The sequence below is a fragment of the Anabrus simplex genome, chromosome 13 (assembly GCF_040414725.1).
Source record: "Anabrus simplex isolate iqAnaSimp1 chromosome 13, ASM4041472v1, whole genome shotgun sequence".
NCBI lineage: Eukaryota > Metazoa > Arthropoda > Insecta > Orthoptera > Tettigoniidae > Anabrus > Anabrus simplex.
In genome coordinates this window covers 94,921,548-94,947,030 of record NC_090277.1, presented here as the reverse complement: position 1 = coordinate 94,947,030, position 25,483 = coordinate 94,921,548, and the positions used below count along the sequence as shown (strand labels likewise).

At 40.6% G+C, this 25,483-nt stretch overlaps 1 protein-coding gene across 2 annotated transcripts in view; it reads right to left on the bottom strand.

The window, feature by feature from the left end:
• Positions 1–9,482: 9,482 nt before the first annotated feature.
• LOC136884619 (uncharacterized) overlaps positions 9,483–25,483 on the bottom strand; it is a 41,992-nt gene continuing 25,991 nt past the window's right edge. For both annotated transcript variants that reach the window (XM_067156843.2, XM_067156841.2), the window contains exon 4: positions 9,483–12,454. In XM_067156843.2, coding sequence (XP_067012944.1) covers positions 12,400–12,454 — 55 coding nt within the window. In that variant the 3' untranslated portion in view covers positions 9,483–12,399. The remainder of the gene's footprint in view (positions 12,455–25,483) is intronic.

The window sequence follows — 25,483 nt, the reverse complement described above, 5'->3', positions numbered from 1 at the left end:
TCATTTCTACCGAGGTCTGTTTTGACACAGTATAACATAATTATAAAGGATACGCATTCTGGCATTGTATACATGAATTAATAGGCTAGGTACAGCAAGTGACGGCTACTGTTGGTATACGTACCTGGATACTACAGGCTTGCATTATTCGAACTCGAGACGAGACAAGATGCGCCTTGCTGCATATGCGACCACCATTACGCATGAGTGGAATGTGTAATCTAAAATGCTTGAGTTTGCTCCAATTCTTTCGACAGGTAGGTGAACATCGTTCTCAGACCCCACATTCTATATCATATGGCCACTGCTTGTGTTTACCGATATTTTGGTGACGAAGGAAATAATTCCTTACAATGTTGTAGAGTATTCACGTCATAATTAGGTACTTCGACTTTTGACGGTGCAATGTGCAATTGTGTCTATTATAGTTGTACACAACAACTTGAAGACAATGCCCGAAAGGCAACGTAAGTCGCTGATGTCGGTTATTTTGAAGAGATGTCACATAGCACAGCCCACTGTGTTGCTTGTTCAAAAGAAGTAAAATACATCGGCAGAAATGCTTCTGGAATCATCATAGAACACCTACGGCCCGGTCTGCAACACAAGACAATGATTGTGCGGTATTCAGGTAGATGCACATCCTATCTACAGTAATTAACAAATTATACAGGTTGTTCACCTAAGAAGTCCATCTGAAATAACTCATTTACAGCTTAAGATACTGACATTCTGTTTTCACTTTCGTTAATGGTATTAAGGAGCTCATGGTTCAACATGCAGTACTTTTCCAGGCTTTTGACAAAAATTTATTGGCTCACACCTTTCCATATGAGAACGTTATTTCACGCAATAACTGCTGATGGTACACTATTAAGTTTACACTCGTAGTTACTGGTATGTCGTACAGCTCGCACTATAGGAGAATTGGTCTCGTGAGTCTGGAGATCTGCGACGTCAGTCTCGAGACTCTCGAGCGAGAACGTTGCCCATCACTAGCTTTACATCCCCATCAACAACGTCATATGCTCTCACTCCAAGTGAGCACTGCGGAGTGGTTTGGGAATTAATCCAGGTTTTAGGCACGATATGTAGTGATTAGAAGTTTTATACCACCACCTCTCCCACCCTGCCGGCGAACAAACTAATGGTGAAATATTTTCCTACCAATGGTATTCAAACCGGCTAACCATGATGTAAGACCCTATAGACTTCAAGCCTTAAACGATCACGGTTACCAGGCGGGCACGTCTAAATTCAAGTATTAATAATAAGATTTATTAAGCGTAAGGAAATTCTTCTCTAAATTTACGCTAAACCCATCATTCGTTTTCCTAATTGATTCTGGAAATAACGTGGAATACTTAATGACATGGCCATAACTAGTTAATTATTCTTGGTCAAATGCAATCCAGAAAATGGATAATGATATTCAGACTTGGCTGGATTTTAACAGGTAACAAAAGAACAATGACACTGAAGAAATTCGTGTGCGCAGCGAAATACGTATGTACGTTTTTGTGTGTGTGTTTATTTACTTTTTATTTTTGCTACGTCATTTAAACATATCGAATGATCTCGGCGACGGAGAGATGGGAAAGGGGTAGGATTGGAAAGGAAGTGGCTGTGGCAATGAGAAACTACGGAAAATCATCTTTAGGGCTGCCGACAACCATTATACAGGTTGTTTCTATATTCCCATTACAGATTTCGAGGGCTTGCAATGGGGACTTGTGTCCTGAAACGTACCGTCTTCCCGCTACCCGTAAAAAACCACCACAGCACGCGTTCAAATCTCCCCCATTTTTGGCGCCACTGACTAGAGCACGTACGCCACTGAACGACCACGTGATGCCCCATAGCCTTACAGGTTTGTTGACATTCCATACCATTCAGTTAAGTGTGTGATTCGCACGGAAACGTGTTGTACTTGCTGTTGTACTTGTGATTTTTGTTCATACTACAGTACAGCAGTAATTGTTTACTGACACACAGCAGTAAACTGTACGTAGGCCTGCAGTAGATCATCTGCACCAAAGATCTGGGCAATAGTGGATAGGTCGTAGTGGTCCGATTGCTTGGCTTGCATGTTCACCCGACTTGACCCCGCTAGACTACCAACTGTGGGGTCACATGAAAACTTGATTTACAAGACCCCTGTGGAATCTGAGGAAGATCTACCGGTGCGGGTTATGCCTGCGGCGGATGTTGGAGGACCAGGTATTGATGATCGTATGTTACGAGAACATGATACGTAGGTACCGTCCATGTCTGTGTTGACGTCGGTGGTCGTCACATCGAGCCCCACCTGTAGTTGGACCCAGACGACAAGCAGCAGAAGTCGGACAAAGCGCCAAAAATACAGGAGCTGTGAACGTGTGCTGTGGTGGTGTTTTACGGGTAGCGGGAAGTAGGTACGTTTCCGGACACAAGTTCCTATGATAAACTTGCCCGTCTTGGTCCCCACTGCAAGCCCTCACAGTCTGTAATGGGAATTTAGAAACACCCTGTATTTGCTTTTGGATTCAATACGATTAGGCCATTTCTCCAGATCTTCTGCAGGCTCAAATAAGATAACATTATCTTTTTCTTACAACTGGCTTTACGTCGCAATGACACAGATAGGTTTTATAGGGACGATGGGATAGGAAAGGCTTAGGAGTGGGAAAGAAAAGGCCATGGCCTTAATTAAGGTACAGCCCCAGCATTTGCCTGTTGTGAAAATGGGAAACCACGGAAAACCATCTTCAGGGCTGCTGATAGTGGGGCTCGAACCCACTATCTCCCGGATGCAAGCTCACAACTGCGCGCCCCTAACCGCACAACCAACTCTCCCGGTAATAACATTATCATTTGCAAATCTCAGAGTATTTAAGTTCACTTTCGTGAAGCAAGTTTTACAGAATACTTTGAGAACTTCAGAAAATTATATTTGAAACGTGTACGGTCTACAAGGATTTAAGCACTCAAGAAGTACTTCGTTTTGTAGTGGTGCATTTAACAGGCTCTTAATTTAATGATTACCAAATTTCCTGTGAGGTTTTTATCTACAAAAGTGTTTTTTTTTCAGTACATTTACTCATGATTGACATTTTTTTCAACCTTACATTCTAGCTTATAGATCTTGTACTTAGACGTTTTATGGTATCATAGGACAATTAATGTACTCTACCCTTTTTTGTACAAAAATTGTCCGGCTCCATGGCTAAATAGTTAGCGTGCTGGCCTTTGGTCACAGGGGTCCTGGGTTCGATTCCCGGCAGGGTTGGAAATTTTAACCATCATTGGTTAATGTCGCTGGCACGGGGGCTGGGTGTATGTGTTGTCTTCATCATCATTTCATCCTCATCACGACGCGCAGGTCGCCTACGGGAGTCAAATAAAAAGACCTGCATCTGGCGAGCCGAACATGTCCTTGGACACTCCCGGCACTAAAAAGCATACGCCATCTCATTTTTGTACTAAAACTATCAACAAATGTATAAGTAATATACTCATATCAAGGCCATATATTGTATCAACTCAAGATATGGGTTGGTCTCGTGTAGCATATCTTGATGCAGTTTTAAACAACCGTAGATTCTAGTCTTTCGGTGAAGCTCCTGATGTGATAATTTTTCCGCGCTAATTAATTGCCCTAATGGCTCAATGTCAAGCATTTCTCTTTATCTCTATTTTTGTCAGTTCAGCAAATTTAATTATTGATGTAAATTCTTGTAATCTATACAAGTTAAATTATTTATTTGCAATTACCATTAACTCTCTTTTTTCAAATTTCTTCAATTTCACTTTTTATCATGAATAGATATATATATATATATATATATATATATATATATGGTGAATATCAAGCTGGAATCCACCCTCACAGATCGTGCACTGAACAGATCTTCAACCTCAAAACCGCTCTAAAATTCAAGGCCCTCAGAAACGTTGCAATTATCTGTACCTTCGTAGATTTCAAGAAGGCTTACGATTCAATTGATCGTCAATATCTGTTCAGCATCCTGAAAGAACAGGGACTAGACTCCAAATCGTTAAACTTGACCAAACAGACCCTTATTGACACAAAGTCAAGAGTGACATTCATGGGAGACATCTCAGATGAATTCCTGATAAAAACTGGTGTCCGGCAAGGAGATGGACTGTTACCCCTCCTCTTCAACCTCGTCCTAGATAAGGTGATGAGGGAATGGGAAAAAGAACTGAAAGCACAAAATAGCTGGAACCCACTAAACAAGCTTGAAATTCCATGCTTAACCTTCGCAGATGACCTGGCCCTTTTGTTCAGCAATGAAGTCACAGCAATAAAGCAAGTTAAAATTCTCCAAGAATGTACCAAAAAAGTCGGACTTCATATCTCCTTCCAGAAAACTGAATTTTTCTATTCAAAACTAGACATCCATAGTCTCAATACAAAATATGGACAAATCAACAGAACAGAGTCCCTCACTTCAAATACCTGGGCGAAATCCTCGAACCAACCGGACAGGAGAAAATAGCCTAAAACAACCGTGTCCAAAAACTCAGAAGAGCATATGGGAGAACAAGAGAAATCTACAACAAAAAATGTATCTCTCCATGTTAAGATTAAACATTATAATAGTGTAATCAAACCTGAGGCTTTATATGCAGGGGAAACTAGCGCTTCATAGAAAGGGCGAGCTGGAAAATATCCTAAAAGAAGAGCGAAAAATCATGAGGAAAATTTTAGGGCCAAGACACACAGAAGAAGGGTACTGCCTCCAAACCCATAAATTTACAGAAAAGTTACCTAATTTTGGGGCAGACCCCAGGAAAAGGCTAAAATTTTATGGACATATTAAGAGGCTTCCAGAAACCAGACTAACCCACCAAGTTCTTGAGAGAGTTGATAAACTGAAGAATTTTCCTTGGATACAACAAAAGCAGACATGAAGAACGCACAAATTCAACCTGAAGAAATTTTGAATCGAAATATATATAGAAAGAAAACTGACAAGTGAGAAGTTACTCCAGAGAATGAAGTACAAAAAGAGCAGGTACCAAGTGGACAGAAAAAAAGGAAGAGATCTTTAGTGAACAGATGAAAGCATCCTGGATCCTCCGCAAATGAAATCATAAATACAGCTTTGTGTGTTCTGAAAGGGACCATTCATGCATAATATTAATAATTATTATAATATATATATATATATATATATATATATATATATATATATATATACAGTATATAAAAGTTCTGTTTGTACATTGCTCAGAACTTAAAAAGAATGACATTTCTACATCAGGTGTGTCCACAGTAACAAGGAAATACACTTTTTAATTTTTCATCATTTCTGTATGTACGTATGCACGCCCATAACGAGAAAATGGGTGAACAGAATTCAATGAACATCGGTTTGTAAAGTCAGGGAATAAGACACTACGTTCTAGGCTATAAATAATTTCATTCATGCTGAATGAAAGGAAAGCAGCTGGGGAGTTAGATAACCTTGCAAATGCTATATAATCGAACCATCCACGACAGGTACTACCATTAGCGGCCGGCCCTTAAGGACTCCTGGACGGTGTCCTCTCTAGAGAACGAAAAGGTTCTTTTATTTTCTCTCCACATTTGAAGTCAAATATTGGACTCTAATAATGCTAAGAAAATTACATTTCGTTGTAAAACTGTATATTTTCACCAAAAGGAATACTTTTCGGCTGTATCAAACTTAGGTGACGGACTGACTTTCAGGCGCAGTTCGCTGGTTAATGTGTTCAGGTTGAAGATGAGGCATGGACTCGCGAGCTTCCATCCGAGTATATACTGTTAGTGAGGGGGTTGAGATTTAAGGGGGAGCGCGCCGGTGGACAGTTTCGGCGGAGAAAGGGTGCGGGAAGAGGCCTTCATGTGGGCATAGTCCGTAGCAGTGTGGTCAACGAACTAGAATAACATAGAGGCAGAAGCGCATAAAACAGATGTCCACCATGTTTCCTGTGGTCACACAAGCAAGGGGACATGGCCCTTGAATTACAAAAAGTGTAGAAAATACGCATTTCATAATCACTGGGGGAGATTTAAAGACCATTGCCGAAAGCTTAAAGCATTAAAAATCATAGACTAGGAATATCGCTACTTCATAATATCACGATCAGTTGATTGTAGGGTAGTTCGAAATCATCGCACAGTGACATACGAAGAGGCCTCAAAACCGGAACAAGAGCGTTACCCTGCTTGGCTGTTGTGGTTAAGCGTAAATTACAACAAAAACCGTGGACATAAATATTTATCACAGAAAGCCTTAAAATGATACGGACCTATACAATAGGTTACAACCTCATTCTGATCATATTTTTAAAAGCATTGCATCCCCGCAAGTATTTTTTTTTTTTTGCTAGTGGCTTTACGTCGCACCGTCACAGACAGGTCTTATGGCGACATTGGGAGAGAAAGGCAGTGATGTGGCCTTAATTAAGGTACAGCCTCAGCTTTTGCCTGGTGTGAAAATGGGAAACCATAGAAAACCATCTTCAGGGCTGCCGACAGTGGAATTCGAACCCACTATCTCCCAGATGCAAGCCCACAGCTGCATGCCTCTAACCGCACGGCCAACTCGCCCGGTCCCATGAGTACTGTCCCATGGCGTAGGGGGAGGATGCTTGCCTCTTACCTGGAAGCCCCCGGTTTGATTCCCGGCCAGGTCAGAGATTTTTATCTGCATCCAAGGGCTGGTTCGAAGTTCACTCAGCCTACGTGATTACAATTGAAGAGCTATCTGACAGTGAGATGGCGGCCCCAGTCTAGAAAGCCAAGAATAACGGCCGAGAGGATCCGTCGTGCTGATTGCACGACACCTTGTAATATGCAGGCCTTCGGTCTGAGTAGTGGTCGCTTGGTAGGCCATGGCCCTTCGGGGCTGTTGCAGCATGGGGTTTGGTTTTGTTTTATGAGTACTGTCTTTCTTTCTTTCTTGCGCAGTTGTACTTCCTCTTAAAACAATAATCACCACCACCACTCTCTTTAACATCCAGGGTTGGTTTTTCCCACAGACTCAGAGGGATCCTACCTCTACAACCTCAAGGACAGTGTTCTGGAGCATGAGACTTTGGCTCGGGGGATATAACTGGGGAAGAGGGCTAGTACTTCACCCAGGCGGCCGCACCTGCTATGCTGAACAGGGGGCTTATGGGGGGATGATAAGATTAGAAGGGATAGACAACGAAGAGAGAAGGAAGTGGCCATGGCCTTAAGTTAGGTACCATCCCGGCGTTTTCCTGGAGGAGAAGTGGAAAACCACAGAAAACCACTTCGAGGATTCAATATTCGTTGACTCTTAAGTGGACTTACTCTTGCTTACCTTAGCGTACCTGCTACATCTGTGACCGCATAGGTGTTTTCATGTGCTAGACAAATTCTTTCAGACCGAAGGTAGTAGCTTTCTGCAAAATGAGCTGAAACTGATATTTCTGAACAGGAATTCCTCCTATATAACACCTGCTCCATGCAATACAGAATACTAACATTACTTCCCATACTGTCTGTTGTGTCTGATATTAATGCTTGTCATAAGATAATTCAGTTAATTTATACACTTACTTCCATTGCTAATGTTACGTTAACAGATTTGTCATTTAAATCCTTACCACATAGTCATCAATGAATTGTTTGACAATATATGAATGTCGGCAAATTTCAAAGAACTAGATTTCGTTTCGTCAATTATCATATTACGGAATACTATATGTTTATCGATATGCATTAATATTTATTTTGTTTATTAATTAATTTGTATGTTTATTTCTTTATTTATGTCTACTTGATATGCCTAATATTAAGCACAGATTTGTAATTACATTGTAATGTGTTAAATTTATATTACATTATAAAAATCATGCAAATGACCAATAACGAGAGTAACTGCCCACAAAGAGTTCAGAAAAACTGATCTCCAATATCTTTATGCATCGCTATCTTGTAACTCTCTAGTACATGTTCCTAAATTTTACGAGGGGAGATCAAATACAAACGGGAATTACTTTTTAAAAATGTATAGCATGAACCAAAAAAAACCACACATATAGAGATCACTTTCTTACATAGTGTCCTGCCTTCAATACACATTTTCTCCATTAGATTGGTAAGTTTTTGATACCATCCTGATAGAAAGGAGAAAAACTTGTGCAGAGCCAGTTGCGCAGGAACTCTTCTACACTTGCATCATCAAACTGCTGGCCTCCTAGGTCTTGTTTGAGTGGTCCAAACAAATCGTAGTCGCAGGGCGATAAATCTGAACTATACGGAGGGTGTTCCAGAGGTGTCCAGTGAATTTTCTCCAGTTTTTCCTGCATTAAAGCGGCAGTATGCGGCTTTGCATTGTCATGGAAAAGAAAGAAGTTTCGGATCTGTTGTCGGCGTCGCTTGTTGCGATAAGCAGCTTTTGCTCATCCAAAAGTCGACAGTAATAGGCTGAATTAATACGAGTCCCATAAAACTGTTGCAAGCACCTTTCCAGCAGAGGGATGTGTTTTGGCCTTGTCCGGACCTGCTTCATCTCTTCGCCGCCACTCTAGGCTTGCTTTGACTCTCCGGTGTAATGATACAAGTTTCATCACAAGTCACAATAGGATGCAAGAAATCCTCTCCTCCCTCCTCATAGTGACGGAGGAGTCTCTGACAAACTTCCTGGCATAAAATGTTTTGTTCCTGATTGAGGAGACGAGGAACCCACCTGGCAGACAATTTTCTGAAATTGAGTTCATCTCGGATGATGGTCAGAACACTTCCGTAACTTATTCCCATGGCTAGAACAATTTGCGAAATTTTTATTCACCAATCTTCACCAATAATGTCACAAATGGGAACAATGTTGTCTGCAGTGATGCTCGTCTGCAGTCTCCTTTCATGAGGTTCATTTTCCACAGCTTCTCTTCCTGCCACAAATTTTTTAGCCCATTCATGCACTCGAGTCTGCAAAAGTGTTGCTTCCCCAAACCGCGCGGAGCAGTCTCAAAATTTTGGAAAGGTTGGTCCCCTTTTTTGCGAGGAATTTGATAATGATACGTTGCGCAACAGACGTGTGCACCTCTTGCTCATTTATGGCGTACTGAAGCAGCCCCACTCTCTACCATCGTTCGTGCGCGGAAAACTCTTCTCCAGACACCCCCACTAATATCCTGGCAAAGCCCCACCTCAGAATTATTACTAACAGCAAGGGTACATTTAAATTCCCGTTTATATTTGATCCGCCTTCGTACATATCTTTTCATGGATACACTAAAGTACTGCAAGTACACTGAAGGCAAAATACCAGTAATGTTAATCTGCTAGGAAGAGTAACTTACCAGTGTAATGCAGAGTGGACATAGGTAAGCGGGAGTTAGTGGACAGGAGTTGGCAAAATCTGGTATACTATCTTGGACAACAAGAAGTGGAGTAGAGGAGGTCTGTCTGAAACATAATTTCCTCTTCAGAATGACCAAATTAAGGACAGCAGTAGAGAGACACATGCAAAGCATAATAAAGTAGTAAAATAGAAGATTTTATTGAACAGTTTAACAATTTACAAAATAAATTTGTACGAGAAATGTGCAATTGACATAACTACGTATTACTCCAACAAGTGATAGAGCATTAGCCAGGCTACGTAAGCTATTCACAATTTTGTGGCAAGACAGCACCAACACATCTTATTGCGACTCAAGGAATGGAGAAGTAAAATAAACCTTATTGCTTTCAAAACATTCTGCGGTTCCCTGAGAATGAATTACGATAGGCTACATTAATAATCCACAAACAGGTTACCAAGATAACCTTCAGATAATCTTTAGCTTGAGCAATTGACTTGAATTCGCTGCCCAAAAAAAAAATGGTTTAAAAGAAGCTGCAACGGACAGGAAGAGAGATAAGAATACTCCTAAGGCATCTCAGAGTGGAGATGTGTGCAATGGAAAAGGAACTGACAAAAAACACATTAAAATTGGACAGATACAACACATTGCAAATCAAATCTTGTATCCTAACTGAACAAAATTAAATGAGTATTTCAAAGACTTTATTAGGGTGTGTAGAAAAAGCTGCTTTAGGGAAAAAAGTCCAGAAAAGATGAGAAGTCTACAAAACTGAGAGATAAGATCAAATAAGAAAAATGGCAAAACCAGTAGCAATGCAGGGTAGTGAAACAGAAAATGGACTGAACACATGGTGAAGAAAAATCTTAAGGTATGCAGAGTGACTCGAAACACCAGGAAATTTTGAAACGTGGGAGATTGGCAGCATCGAATGATATATAAAACACTGCTCACAATATCTTGCAGTTTACTGGAGTGGTGTGCAGTCAAAACGTATTACATAAATGGCAGTGTGGAAATAGTGACTAGAGAATTTTCATGTCTATTGGGCATAATAATGTTCAATGAGCAAGTTTAACACATGCTCAATTCTCCATGACAGACCGACAGCACAGGTTCCAACAAGACAGAACAACGGCACACAGCCCGAATGTTGATGGCAGTTTTATGACAATTTATTGTTTGGCAAGTGTCTCGCTTCAAGAAATAGTGAAACTGTATAGCCCACAATATCACCTGATCTTATTCTATGCTTTTTCTTCTTGTGCGTTTACCTTAACAGCAAGGTTGACTGTACTCAATATATTACAACGGAAGAAATGAAAGCAAGAACATGAGAGGAAATAGCCAGGATTCCTGTTGAATTGTAACTGTCTAGTGAGAATGTCCGTACAAAGACTGTGGTATTTTCAAGAAATAAATTATCCACTGAAATTCAAGAACTCTGTACTATTAACTGGTATAAATAAATATTTATAAAGTATATTCAGCACAGCCTGGATTAACCGTAAAATCATTCATAGAATGCAAACTGAAGAAAGTGGTTTACTGGGCATCTGAGGCATGGGACAACATTGACGAAGCAGTTCATGACAAAACAGTGGAAGAAATTTTGGCCAAATCTCACATTCACCTGAAGTCCAGAGGAAGCACGTGGATCTAACAACAATCTTCTTGTGCTCGTTCAACGAATTTCTGGGCGTGAGGAAACAACAAATTAAGTTAGCGAGTGGATTTCAGATGGACATCAAGTGCATACAGATGAAGAAATCATGGCCATGGTGCAGCAAGATTCTGGGGTTCATGAGGGAGAGAATGACAGCAAAGCAGATGACCACAGTGATCAACTTGTTTCATATTCAGTCAACATACCCACCTTCAAACTTGCTGTACGCTACGTCGAGCAACACTCAACTGCTACACCTACCGATGTGATGTTTATGAAACACTGGCTTAGTACTGATGCATCCAGCAAGTTTCAATCATTTTGGCAAAAGATACTAACAGAGTTTATATAGAAAAATGATCAGTGACTGATATTTGTGATGAATGATGATTTGTGGTAAGTTACTGTATGAATAAAGACCAATCTTCATTTTGAAATACAATTAAATTTTTAAAATAAAATGTTTTCAAATTCCAGTTTGGACTGATTAGACTTTCAGAATATTGGGGTTCAGATTAGTGAGATTCCACTGTATTCTCTTTCATTAATCTCCGTTTCAAAATTTCCTGTTCTTACAGACACCATATCTATTTATGTGCTTACGGTAGAGGATACGTACCTCCAAGCCTTGTATAAAGATGCATTTAGTAGCTAATGTCAAGAGAAGATTACAGTAGCTGGAAAAAAGTAAGGATAGAGGAAGGTGGATTTATAAAAAATAAAAAATAAAGAGCATTAGATGATGAACCTGGAGGATGTAGAAGAAAAAGATTGCCAACAATGCGATGGTTAAGTGGAAGGAGATATAAACAATTGAGAATAAAGAAATGGGGAAGAGTAGCAGAAGACCAAGATGTACGGACAACTATCTTACAGGAGTTCAAGGATAAACCATCTCACATGTGGCCAAAACATTCAGAAGCCTGTAGAGACAAAAAGTACAGAAATAAAGAACCAGAGGGAAGAAAAGAAAATGGTAAAGAAACCAGTATTTTACAAAACAGAACAGAAATCTCTAAGCTTTTAACACAACCCAGCGTGTTATAAAGCCACACATTCACTTGCCTGTTATTATATACACAAGTGACACATCACTCCACCATTCCTTGTATAACACTTAACAGACCTGGTTTTCCTTTCAACATAAAAATATCACTATCAAAAACAATGCTCCTATATACATAATGTCCTATGTTCAACATAGGAATTAAACTTTTCAGAGTTAACCAACTTCGATACAAGATTTCAAAAATATTTTACATCACTTAAGTATGCCAAAAGATACATGGTCGCTATGAGAGTTAGTATCAAGAGTAGACACGCAGCTATCAAGACTGTGGTATGTGGGCCCTGATCAGGATCCATGAGGGGCTGCTCCATTGTAATTGTGCTATCGACTATCTTCTATGAACGAGGACACACTAGCTGGCCACGGCTGGAGCTGCTGCTTCTTTATTCTTAAGGGAGTACTGGTAACTGGAACACACACACTCAACGTAAGTATCGATGATTCTTTTTGCTTAAAGGGGCCTAACATCTAGGTCATTGGCCCCTAATGGTACAAAATGAGATGAAATGTAATGACAATTTAAAAGACCAAAACTCATCCACTGACCAGAACTCAAAACGTGATGAAGAATGAATGAATGTGAATTTAAAATAATCAGCTGATCCAACTCGCAATACTGAAGGTTAAAAATAATTCCAAAATTAATCCAACTGACTAGGATTTTTTTTTAAAAAGACGTAGAATGATTATGAACTTAATCAGTGGATTCAACCCACAATGCCCCACCTTCCCAGAAACTATCTTAAAACAATAGTATTTACTGACCAAGGGGCTGCTTCCAAAGCACAATCCTGAATCCATGATGCTTGTTGTCTAAAGCAGTCCAAAATCCAGGTCAACGGCTCCTCATAATGGTCCTTATCGCTAGGAAAGGAAGAACCATGGTATTCCTCATGTAGCGGTACTAATCATGAGTAACGTAGACTCACGGTGTTCCACACGTGGTACTATGCACGGGTAATGCAGACTTATGGTGTTTCTCACATTACGGTGCCACTCACAGGCAACGCAAACCCATATAGTGTTCCTCACATAGGTGTACTAATCACAGGGACTTGTACTATCCCATGGTGTTCCTCACATAGTGGGTACTAATCACAGGCAATGCCCAGACCTGTGGTGTTTCTCACAATGGTATAAATTACAGGCAACATAAGCCTGTGGTGTTCCACATACAGTGGTACCAATTACGGGTACTGCCAAACCCATACCGATTTCACCCTCTATTGCTACTAATCACAAACCAATTGTGTACCTAACACAGCGGTACTACTAGCAACTAAAGGCGACCCATGTGTTCCTCGCGTAATAATACTAATAACAAGTAGTCTCTTGGTCGCCCGTTTTAGTTGCCTCTTACAACAGGCAGGGGATACAGTGGGTGTATTCTTCGTCTGCGTCCCCCACCCATAGGGGGGTAGTTTCAAATACAAAGGGAGTGAATTAATACAGAATACAAGGCTTGACATGGAGATTAGCAAAAGAGTGCAAGAGGGGCAATGCATTCTACCAGAGTGTAAGAAACCTCTACTGGAATAAGGAAGTGTAGAGATAATGTACAAAATGTATTTTGCACCCGTACTGACTTACGTGCCCGAGATCTGGACAATGACATGTACGGAGTGAAATGAAATACCAAAGTATGATAGGAAAGACAGATTGGAAAACGAAGATGTGAGAAAAAGTCGGAATGGAAAACCTAAATGAGAGAATTGATAGTACACTAAGATGGTTTGGACATGTAAAATACTAAAACAGATTATGGAGATGAAGTTCGAGGGAAAGAGAGCGAAAGGGAGACCTAAAACTAGGTCGATCAATTCTATAAAGAGTGCAAGAAGAAGAAACCTGGAGTGGGACAAAATGATGGAAGAGGAATGGTGGAAGGAAAGAGGAATGTAGGGAAGAGCCATAAATGTCGTGACCCAGCAGAAGCTGGATAAGAGGAAAGAAGGATGAGGAGGATGATGTGTTGTAGAGAGGAGTAATTGTAGTGTAACCATTTTAAATTTACTTAGTACAATGGCAGAAAATGAAATCCCAACATCAAGAAGACATTAGTTCAGAGGAATCCAATTTAGGCTAAACAATTTTCCAGGTAATATATTTGATGTTTGTTGTATTAAAGGGGTCTAACAGCTAGGTCATCGGCCCCAAATGGTACGAGGTGAACAAAATGAAAATTAAAACTTCAAAATATATCCATTGACAACAGTCTAAAACGAATGACGATAAAGAATGAGGATAAAAAATGATCGTGAAACAAAAACAAACAGTGGATCCTATTTACAATGCTTCAAGTACTGGGATGATAATTATCTCAAGGGGTCCAAAATTCAGGTCACTGGCCCCTCATAATGGTACTAATCACATGTAATGTAGACTCATGGTATGTCACACTCAATGGCACTACTCACAAGTAACGCAGACCCGTGGTTTTCATCACAGTGGTACCAACCACAGGCAACGTAAACCCAAGTGGTACTACACATAGGTAACACAGACCCATTGTGAACACGGTGGAACCGACCGGTGGAATACACATGACACTTAACACAAGCAACGCCCAGACCTATAGTGTTTTTCACACAATGGTACTGCTTCTATGTAATGCAGACCCATGGTTTTCCTCGCAAGATGGTACTAGTCGCAAGCAACGACCCATGGTGTTCCGCACGTAATATTACTAATCGCAAGTAATCGCATGGTCGCCCCTTTTAGTCGCCTCTTACGACAGGCAGGAGATACCGTGGGTGTATTCTTCGTTTGCGTCCCCCACCCACAGCGGGTATTTGATTAAAGTTTCCAGGTCACAGATTTAAGTATGCGCGAGAAGACATGCAACATGGTGGTAAATTAATAACCGCTACAGCCGCCATCATTTTGAATGAAAGCATGCAAACGTGAATGCATTGTCGTACAGGAGCCATATGTCATTTTGTGGGAAGGAGTACCATGCCTGTTGCACTTGATCAGTCAAATCAGCAACGGTTAATGCTGGTTTTGGACGACTCTGGATTTGTTGTCCCGTATATGCCCAATGGGCGAAAGGTCTAGTGATCCCTCAGGCCAAGGCAACTGGTCAACATTCTGTAGAGCACGCTGGGTGATAGCAGCAGTACGAGGATGAGCGATATCCTGTTGGAAAACATGCTCCTGAATACTGCAAATGAATGGCAGCACAGCCGGTTAAATCACCAGTATGACGTACAAATCCGCTGCCAAGGTTCTTGGGATAATGACGCAAGTACTCCTACTGTTAAAGGAAATTTTTCCCCAGACTATAACTTCTGGTGTAGGTTCAGTGTGACGACACCGCAAACAGCTTGGTTCCAGTGCTCATCTGGCCGCCACCTCACCAAGACGGAAACAGCTCTCATCTGCAAATGCAAGAGATCTCCACCCCACCCTCCAATGAGTTCTAGCTTGACACCACTGAAGTTGTAGATGGCAGTGATTCGGAGTTAGAGACATCTGACTTAGAGCTGTCCCTCAAGTAATAGATTTGTTACAGCTCACTGTGTCACTCTGGTGCCCACTGAACCTCTAATGGCTGCTGTAGATGCAATACGATCCATCACAGCCACACAGCAAATACATGGTCTTCCCTCTCTGTAGTGGCTTGTGTACAGCAGGGCCCAGAGCTTGCTGAGACATTGCCTTCCCCTGACTATTGCTGCCAACAATGATGCACTGTGGATACATCCCAGCCAAGTCTTTCTGGAACATCACTGACAGAATATCCACTTCCTTGTAGCCATATTACTCGCCTTCATTCAAACTCAATAAGTTGGCTGATACAGCCTTTTTTTTCCTTCTTCTTAAAGGCATGTTTGATTCGCACCTACGTCACAACGTGAATACCGGACAGTGACTTACGCTCACGAAGTGTACAGCGTGTATTTCAAGCAGCACTCTTTGCTGACTGGCATGCAGATTTTAATAGTTGTCTTTCAGATGTGCAAACATGCCTCCTGAATTTCATTTATCTAGGGGGATTTCATATTTCACCAGTGCATTACAAACATAACACAAATCATAAGGAAATAAAAAACAAAAAGAAGAAAGTTGCAAATGAAGGTCTTAATCTATACATCTATAATATCTTGAGTGTGTTTCGAGCGTGTGTGCGCAATGCCCAGCCAAATCTACTGCACACAGAGATCATAAATTTTGAATATTGGTAGATGGAACGGGGTCCGAATGCACCTCATGGCCGGATTTTTCATTTTCGCTTTCGTTGGCAAGTTATGAACAAAAAACAGTCAGAAAATGTGTGTTGGGATATGACAGGCCAACGAGCTGTCACGAAGATTAAATGCACAGATTCTCTGTCGCTAGGCAACGTACATAAAATAGGTAATAAAAGTCAAGGAGTCATTTTAAGTCCATGGCGTAGGAATCTATGGCACGCAAAGATCTGAAATTTTAAAATAAATCATTTACGTCAAAACGATGTGCGTTAATAAATATAATTTATTTTGGTTTTGAATAAATGGTTTAGAAACATCTAAAGGTTGAATTAATAAATGTGGGCGAAGCTGCAGGCACATGCTAGTATGCAGTAAAAGACCCCGGTAGATGTCACTATGCATTTACAGTATGTGGTATGATCTTGAGATCCACCAAATGTTTTTTGCTGCACTCCTGTTCCGGGAGATAATTTCCACACCCATAATATTACTTCTCGGCACAACATTATACGTGTCATTTAGTTGCAAAAGCAGCGACATCACTTTTACAAAGAATTTCAGGAGAGACAAAAAATGCTCTAACTCTAAACCTTGAAAAGTTTTGCATGAGATAAGTGCATACACACCTCAGATATAAATGATGCAATAGTTTACAGTTTTGTAAATAATTGGGAATTTCGTTTTGATGTATCTGGTTTAGAAGCCAGCTTCACAGATGTATCCCATTTTGAAACAATATAAATACTTCTTAATAATTATCATTGTCATAACTTGAACAAAACATGGACATCTAGGTAATAATGTAAAATGTAAGTTGCAGAACAGTCAAGCTGAAAGTTTTAAGCATGGAAATGTTATGTTTTGTTTGTTCACATTTCTTGGCCATTCAGTAGTCTACACAACCAAATCAGTACCTTCATGTGCGTTTGTTGAGTAGCATCTTCAGTTTCTATATTAGTTATCTGGACTATATTCTTGTAGTACGATGAAGACTTCAGTGACAAACAATCAGGACCAAAATGTTTTTTTAGTAATGCTGCAACATTACGGACTTTCAGCAGAGACGCCTTAACACCTGTTGGTATCAGAGTAGGAGGTAGCACGTCTGACTGTCTTGTACCTTTTGCAGACAGTTCTGTAGCATCCTAAGTTAACCCTGTAATAAACTTCTCCCCTAATGAGAACATAATTTCCATTGCTGTTTCCTTTAAAAAAAAAAACTTCTTCAGGGATTAAATTGAAAGCACCACTGAACAGGTGTGCAGACAGTATCAGTAATCACTCTTTTCCAGTCGAAGACCTTACTGCAAGAGGAACAACTGTTCCAAATTGGGAAAAAATATTCGTATATTCTTGTCGATCGAGTGACAAGATTTCCTTTTCAATTCATGCAAAAACATTGTCAGGCGGAAGGAAAGAACGCCCCACAACTGGGGCTATCCGCAAGCGGCAGTCAGACTGAACAGTTGACAATGGGCAGGAAAAGATGAAACACAGTTGTATACTGCGCAGTGCCTTCTCAACGATTTATCTGGTTTTTAATACCAATATAAATGGTCCGTTATTGGACATTATAAATTTTCCAGCTAACTCATTCTTGGTTGCCAGCGTTTCGCCCTCGTGTGCTAGGGTGGGCTCATCAGTTGGTACCTAGCACACCTACCAATACGCTGGCTAGTGCATACCGTGGAGGCCACTGCGTAGGCTAACTAGAGCCACCGGCAGTGCCAATGCACTAAGAGACTTTGTCTCATTATCAAAAATTGATGCCTGCTTGGCCATCAGATGATACAGATGACTGATGAGCCCACCCTAGCACACAAGGGCGAAACGCTGGCAACCAAGAATGTGTTAGCTGGAAAATTTATAATGTCCAATAACGGACCATTTATATTGGTATTATAAATTTACTCATTCAGGACAAATATTTCAGATTCCCTATGGGAATCAACATCTATATCATTATCTGGTTTTCCAAGCGAAATAGTAACTTGGTTTATTTTGAAACTAACTTCACCTGCTTGTAATAGCATGATGTATCTGAATATATACCATTCTGCACTTGCAGGATTATGGAGGACTATTTGGAGGGAGCAAACCCAGCATAAACACACTTTTACAAAAAAGTGATGTAGTTGCTTTTGCAACTAAACGACTCACATATGAGATTAAATAAGTTAACCTTATCAAAAACTGTTTATTCATCTCAATCTTATTAACAGAGCTCAGATTTCTATGATATGCCGTATTTTTCCCCTCTTTTTACAAAAAGGTCACAAATTTAACACATTCCTAGCTTTTGTGAGGACTATGACACTTTACAAATAAAAAGTCTTATATAATCCTCCTTTTAAATACAAAACAACCATCTATATTAGGTGGGACGATATCTATACATGTTTCAGCCTATCTGAATGCCATCCTCAGTAGAAGCTCAAATATTACATTTACCGGTATGCAAACAAAAACATTTCCAAGTGTTTTTATTTGTTTGCATACAGGCATAAAACATTATTATTGATGATAATTGTTGTTTAAAGGGGTCTAACAGCCAGGCCATTGGCCCCAAATGCTGAGGTGTAAAGAAATACGAATTAAAACTTCAAAATGTATCCACTGACTAGGATCTGAAACGAATGGCGATGAGAAAACGATCATGACACAAAAACAATCAGTGGATCCAAGTCACAATCATTGGGATGATGCTTATTATCTAAAGGGGTCCAAAATCCAGGTCATCGGCCCCTCACAATAGTACTAATCACTAGTAAAGTAGAACTACGGTGTTTCTCACATGTGGGTACTAATCACAGGTAATGTAGGCCCATGGTATGTCACACACAATGGCACCACTCACAGTTAACACAAACCCATGGTGTTTTGCACATAGTGGTACTAATCACAGGCCAAGTATGCCCATGGTGCCACTCACATAGTGGTACTAACCATAGGCAATGCAGACCCAGGGTGCATCGCACATTATGGTAATGCCCACAGGTAACACAAGCCCATGGTGCTCCTCGCATAATGGTACTCCTCTCCGGCAATGCAGACCAACGGTTTTCCTCAAATAGTGGTACTAATCACGGGGGTCAGCCAAACCTGTGGTGTTACTCACACAGCAGTACTAACCACAGGCAAAGTAAACTCATGATGTTTCTCATAAAGTGGTACTATTCACACACAACGCAGACTAATTCTGAACACAGTGGAACCCACCAGTGCAATACACATGACCTCCATCATAAGCAACACTCAGACCCTTAGGTTCCTCACACAATGGTACTGCTCCTATATAACTTAGACCCACGGTTTTCTTCGCATGGTGGTACTAGTTGCAAGTAACGTCAACCCATGGTGGTCCACATGTAATGGTACTAATCACAATTATTCTCATGGTTCTAATTTCATCATCCCTTGGTTGCCCCTTTTAGTCGCCTCTTACAACAGGCAGGGGATACCGTGGGTGTAGTGTTCGACTGTGTCCCCCACCCACAGGGGTATTATTATTATTATTATTATTATTATTATTATTATTATTATTATTATTATTTTCAGTGCAGTACAGATACAAAGCTACTTGGGGCAACAAACTAAATGAAATGCCATTACTCTAAAGAGGCACTGGAGACCATGGGTCCTTTATAGCCACCAGTATACTAAGAAGGTATCCCTGAACAACCTCCGAAAGGTTATCAGTGGAGTTTGGCTTCATCCTCTATACACAACAAGGCAGTGTGGCATCACAAGCATTTTACAAATATTTTCAAACTCAACAGTTGGCAATTTATATTTATCTGCATCATAAAGAAGATCAACATACATTTTGTTAAAAAGGATTTCATATACAACAAAAACCAAGTACGTATTACCTCAACACCTGAATTTGCTAGACAGTTCATTAAGTTCACTCTAGAATACGAAGTCAATAATTCTAGAAATGACTTGGATTTTGTTAACATTGATGCTTTCACGGCCCGTACTTGTAGACATGATGTGGGCTTTTGGGTTTATGCCGTGTCAAGAAATCAAGGTGAAATTCTTTACGTTTTGTAGAGAACATCGTTCCATGTCTTCAGAAGAAAATCTCTAATGTTCCCGAGGAAGTCTTCTACAATAATGAGGGTTTGAATTAAATAATTGTAGAGAACTGGGGAATTGTAGTGGTACGCTCGTTTGTTACCAGGTGGCCCGCTGTATGTTAGCACATCGCTCCAAGTGGGAGCTGACGACAACGTTAAGCCCCAAATGAGATGTTCTGTTACACGTGCGTGATTGAGAAAAATCAAAGAGGACATCAGACGAATCAGGGACAAATATGTTAGAAGAGGTAAGGGTAAGGGTGTATTCTGCCCGAAGGCAGGTCTGAACCTCTGCAGAGGTGTGCCTGAGCCAGAGTTTACGTACAGTAGGGCGGCCAGTTTCTTTCCGCTCCTCCATTCTCTTACCCCCCACCAACAGCGCGTGGCAACCCATCCAAATCTTGACTAAGCCCAATGTTGCTTAACTTCGGAGATCTCACGGGAACCGGTGTTTCAACACGGCTACAGCCGCTGGGTGTTAGAAGAAATTGAAACTAATAAAATTAATGAAAGACATCAGGATAGAAAAGAACAGAGTTGAAGAATGGAAAGAAACATGCGGAGAAAACCAGCAGAAGATGATGATGATGTGAGATGGTGTGAGAATGGGGGCATACCCGGTGTACACACGTATGAGAGTATGACATTAACACATAGCTTGGAATGAACAAACTGGTAACGAACGTACGAATTTGGAAAACACCTAAACGAAATAACAATAAAGAAAGGACAAGGAAGAGAACTACCTACGTAAATCCTTAATGGCTGGCAACCACGTATTAATTGATAGCCTAGAAATTACTCAACAAATTAAAAAATAAACCTTCTACAACTCTTTGACAAGTACACAAGAAGCCACACAAGTAACAAAGGAGTGAGTTACAACAAAACTGGATTGCATGTTCCGCGAGAAACAAAAGCAAGATCACACTGATTCACAAGACAACTTCGGCTGCATATATTTGTAAACAAGCAGCCACAACATGTGATGGAAATCACAACCCGGCTCACAAGTTGTTAATCAGTCTGGGAGGTATTTCATAAGACGAGGAGTGCAGAAGGAAAATGAAAATCCACAGCCTGTTTCCAGTCACTAGACAGGGTCAGGAATGGAATGAATGAAGCCCCCATCTAGCAGTGAGGGTAGGAATTGTGCCGACTGCCAAAGCCTGTCTCACTACAAGGAGTACAGAAGGAGCTGCTATATAATTCTTTTTAAATTTTCGATGCAAACATGGTTTTTAGAGACATTATGTAGAGTATTCCGAGTACCATACTTTAAGAAGAAGAGATTTGAAATTATATTTAAAAAGATTTTATTTTACTGACTATGTTTTTTAAACTTATAACTTATTTGATAGCACAGAGTCTCTGCGCCGGCCTCTCACCACTGGGTTCTGTGGTTCAAATCTCAGTGACTCCATGTGAGATTAGTGCTGGTCAAAGGTGAGGCAGGACAGGTTTTTCTCAGAGTACCTACCGGTACTCTGCTTTTCCCTGTCATCTGTCATTCCAGCAACACACTCCAATATTTCATCTGTTAGTCATTAATCACTGCCCCAGAGGAGTGAGACAGGCTTCGGCAGCCGGCACAATTCCTATCCTCGTCGCTAGATGTGGGCTTCATTCATTCCATTCTTGACCCGATCGAATGACTGGACACTGGCTGTGGATTTTCATTCATTTCCATTTGATAGTATATTGTTAGTATGTAACTGAACCAAGTTTGCAGATTATTTAGTGAATCTTTGGTCACTGATAATGAATGCGGTTATTGAAACATGTACGATAGATAAATTAATAAGGATTTTTCAAAATGTTTTATAATACTGACAAGGCAGATACATTATCAGCAATTTCACGGAGTTTTATTTGTAACACTATCTACTAATTCACAAATCATTATACTGTTTGCTGGTGAGGTAAATTGAATCCCTTATCAACATTTTCACTAACCAAACCAAACCAAACCCCATGGCACTACAGCCCTTGAAGGGCCTTGACCTACCAAGCGACCGCTGCTCAGTCCGAAGGCCTGCAGATTGCGAGGTGCCGTGTGGTCAGCACGACGAATCCTCTCGGCCGTTATTCTTAACTTTCTAGACCGAGGCCGCTATCTCACCATCAGATAGCTCCTCAATTCTAATCAAGTAGACTGAGTGGACCTCGAACCAGCCCTCAGGTCCAGGTAAAAATCCCTGACCTGGCTGGGAATCAAACCCGGGGCCTCCGGGTGAGAGGCAGGCACACTACCCCTACACCACGGGGCCGACAAAGCCAAGTTTTGAAAAGTTGTAATTCAAAACATTTACTCAAAATGATTTACATATATATCCTTCAAACATAACAGTAGTATCTCCCAATTAGTCTATTTCACTATTAAAGTAGTTTATATCGCCGTCTCCATTCATTATTTCAACCATTTCATCTTCTCTTAGCATTTTTCACGCCTACAGTCACAGACGACAGATAAATACTGGGTGTCCACAATTAAACCGACTGTGTTCAGCGCGGCACAGCACAGGCTATAATGATCATAGGAGTCCGAAATTTCGTTGATATGCTAAGCAATATGGTCACGAATTATGCCACAAGAATTATTAGTTCTAAGTCTTACCACCAGGCGGAAATATGACACTAAGCAGTGGTCGCAGAAAAAAAGGCAGGAAAGATCACACACGATATCGATGGTTTGGCACGTTTATTAGGATTTACGGTTACAAACACTGTTCAATACGGCCTCCCAACTCGGCAACATGCTGCATCCATAACACGGCATTGTCGACAGTTGTCCGCAGCATATTGGGTGAAATCACAGTGACATGTCATCGAATGCCAGCCTTTAGATTCAGCAGAAACTGGGTATATCCTTGACAGACATGATCCTTTAAATATCCATACAACCAGAAGTCACATGGGTTTAGTTCGGGGAACCTTGAAGGTCACGCATCTAGAAAATGCCCGGAAATGATGTGGTCGTTACTGAAGGTTTCTAGCAGCAAATTTTTCACCTAACAACCAACATATGGTGTTGGCCCATGTCGTAGCAAAATAACTGTGTGGTCAGTCGCACTCTTGCAAAGCTGGAACCGGGTTGTACAAGGAGACCCTCATAACGTAATGTACCCCTGACAGGCCCACGAAGGGTCACCTTCTGAGAAATATGGACCAAGAATGAAGGAACTTATAAAACCACACCAAACAGTCACATAAGCAGAATGAAATGGGTGTTCTTGCACAAGGTGTGGAGGATCTGAACCCCATTTACAACAGTTCTGTGCATTCACTGCACCATCCAGAGTAAAACGCACCTCACCAAACTAGAGAATATTCCCCGATCACACGTTGTCCACTGCCAAAAACCGGAGGGCGTTGAGGAACATCTTGGGGTTTCAATTTGTGAACAGTTGAGCAACGACAATTACCGTGACATGGCTCAAGCACTGCGAATTGGAGGCACGTAATGCTACAGCAACAGCAACTTTTACAACATCCATGGGGATGGGCTACCATCTTCTCCCTGGTGTGACACCCACTTCACCTCATGTGACACGAGTACGCAGTGCACTACCAACAAGGCCGCTGGGAATATCATACAATCCATTAACTTCATGTAATAAACAAGATTGCCATTCTACAGTTCAAATCCACATTTGTCATAGTCAACCGACCACCAAATCTGAGATGTTTCCTCCTAGTCTAACTATTATAGAGCAATAAGAACTAGCAGCACTTCAACACTAAGCCTAAAGCAGCATAACTATACTCCACATGTTTAACTGGTGCAAACAACTTTCTGATGACAAAACTCTGAGAAGAGTGACTTAACTATTAAGTTAAAAGAAGATACAAAATGGTTCAACCTTTCAATACTATTAAAATAAGAAATGTAAGTTTACATTCCTATTTCTTGATATCATCAGTCAATCACAAGTGTAAAACAATGCACAGATAAATAAAACGCAAAGTTAAAATAATTCTGTTAGTTTATATTAGTGAAGCACTAAAATCTTGAAGGAGCACTGTGCGTTGAAGTTTAGTCAAACACAAATAAGAAGCGCAGGTAAAAAATGTGAAGTTAAGATGAAACCATCAGATGCAGTTAACGAAGCACATTATGGAGCACTGTTAGTTATCAATAATAATGGAACAGTTGAGGAGCGTAATTGGGGTTGAAGTATTAGTCAAGATGAATAAAACACTTTTCAGTAGTGTTTAGAAGGGAGCCTTTGTTAACCTTTTAAGTGCTGAGTTTTTACGTTCGTATGTAAAAAAAAATTGTAGAAGCCTCAATTTTTAACTTATCAGTGGGGTGATTAACTTGAAATGTTTATAAATATTGGTTGTTTATAAATCTACGTGCAAATGGAAAATCCTACACTTATGTTCAATATTATTTTGAGAGAAAAAAAGTACACTTATGTGCCCACGCGTGCATTATCTTTATACAAAGTAAAGAGCCCAAAATAATATTTCCTAAAATCTGTAGGCAACTATAGTGCTATTAAAACAATGTGCGTGTTCTGACAGTTCGCAGCACGTGGCGCCGAACAAAGGAGTGGGAGCGCTGTGTTGCCACATGATACGGCACGAGTTACTACATCACAGTCAATAGCTCTCGTTCTCCTCATTCGCCTTCCTCATAGGCTTTAATGAGTTGGGTTTTGCCCGGTGTTGATAACCTGTCATGTGATGGTCCAATTACATCCACTCCCTCTCTTTCCCCTTCACCTTCTTCCCAAGGCTCCTTTTCTTTCTTTTCTTTTTCTTTCCCTATTCTAATTACTGTAGCTTGAGAAATTTTAAGGCTGCTGCTGTTCTTTCTACAACTTTGTTAACGTCTATCAGTGGGCCTCCATTTTTCCCTTCAGCCTCAAAATATTCCCGTAAGGCACATACCATATCGCGAACTTGACCACGTATAGCGAAGCCATGCCTCTCCATTACGCTTGCCTTTTTTCTAGGTGAATGAATTCTAGGTCGCCCTCGGTATTTAGCGGCGCTATGAACGGGTTGCAACATTTTGAATTCAGTAAATGAGACGGTGTTAAAATTACACTATACTACACAATACTATAATTTACACTACACTAGAATGCCAGCCTCGATAACGATACACTTATTAACACGAACACAATAGCACTATAATATTTAGTTTATT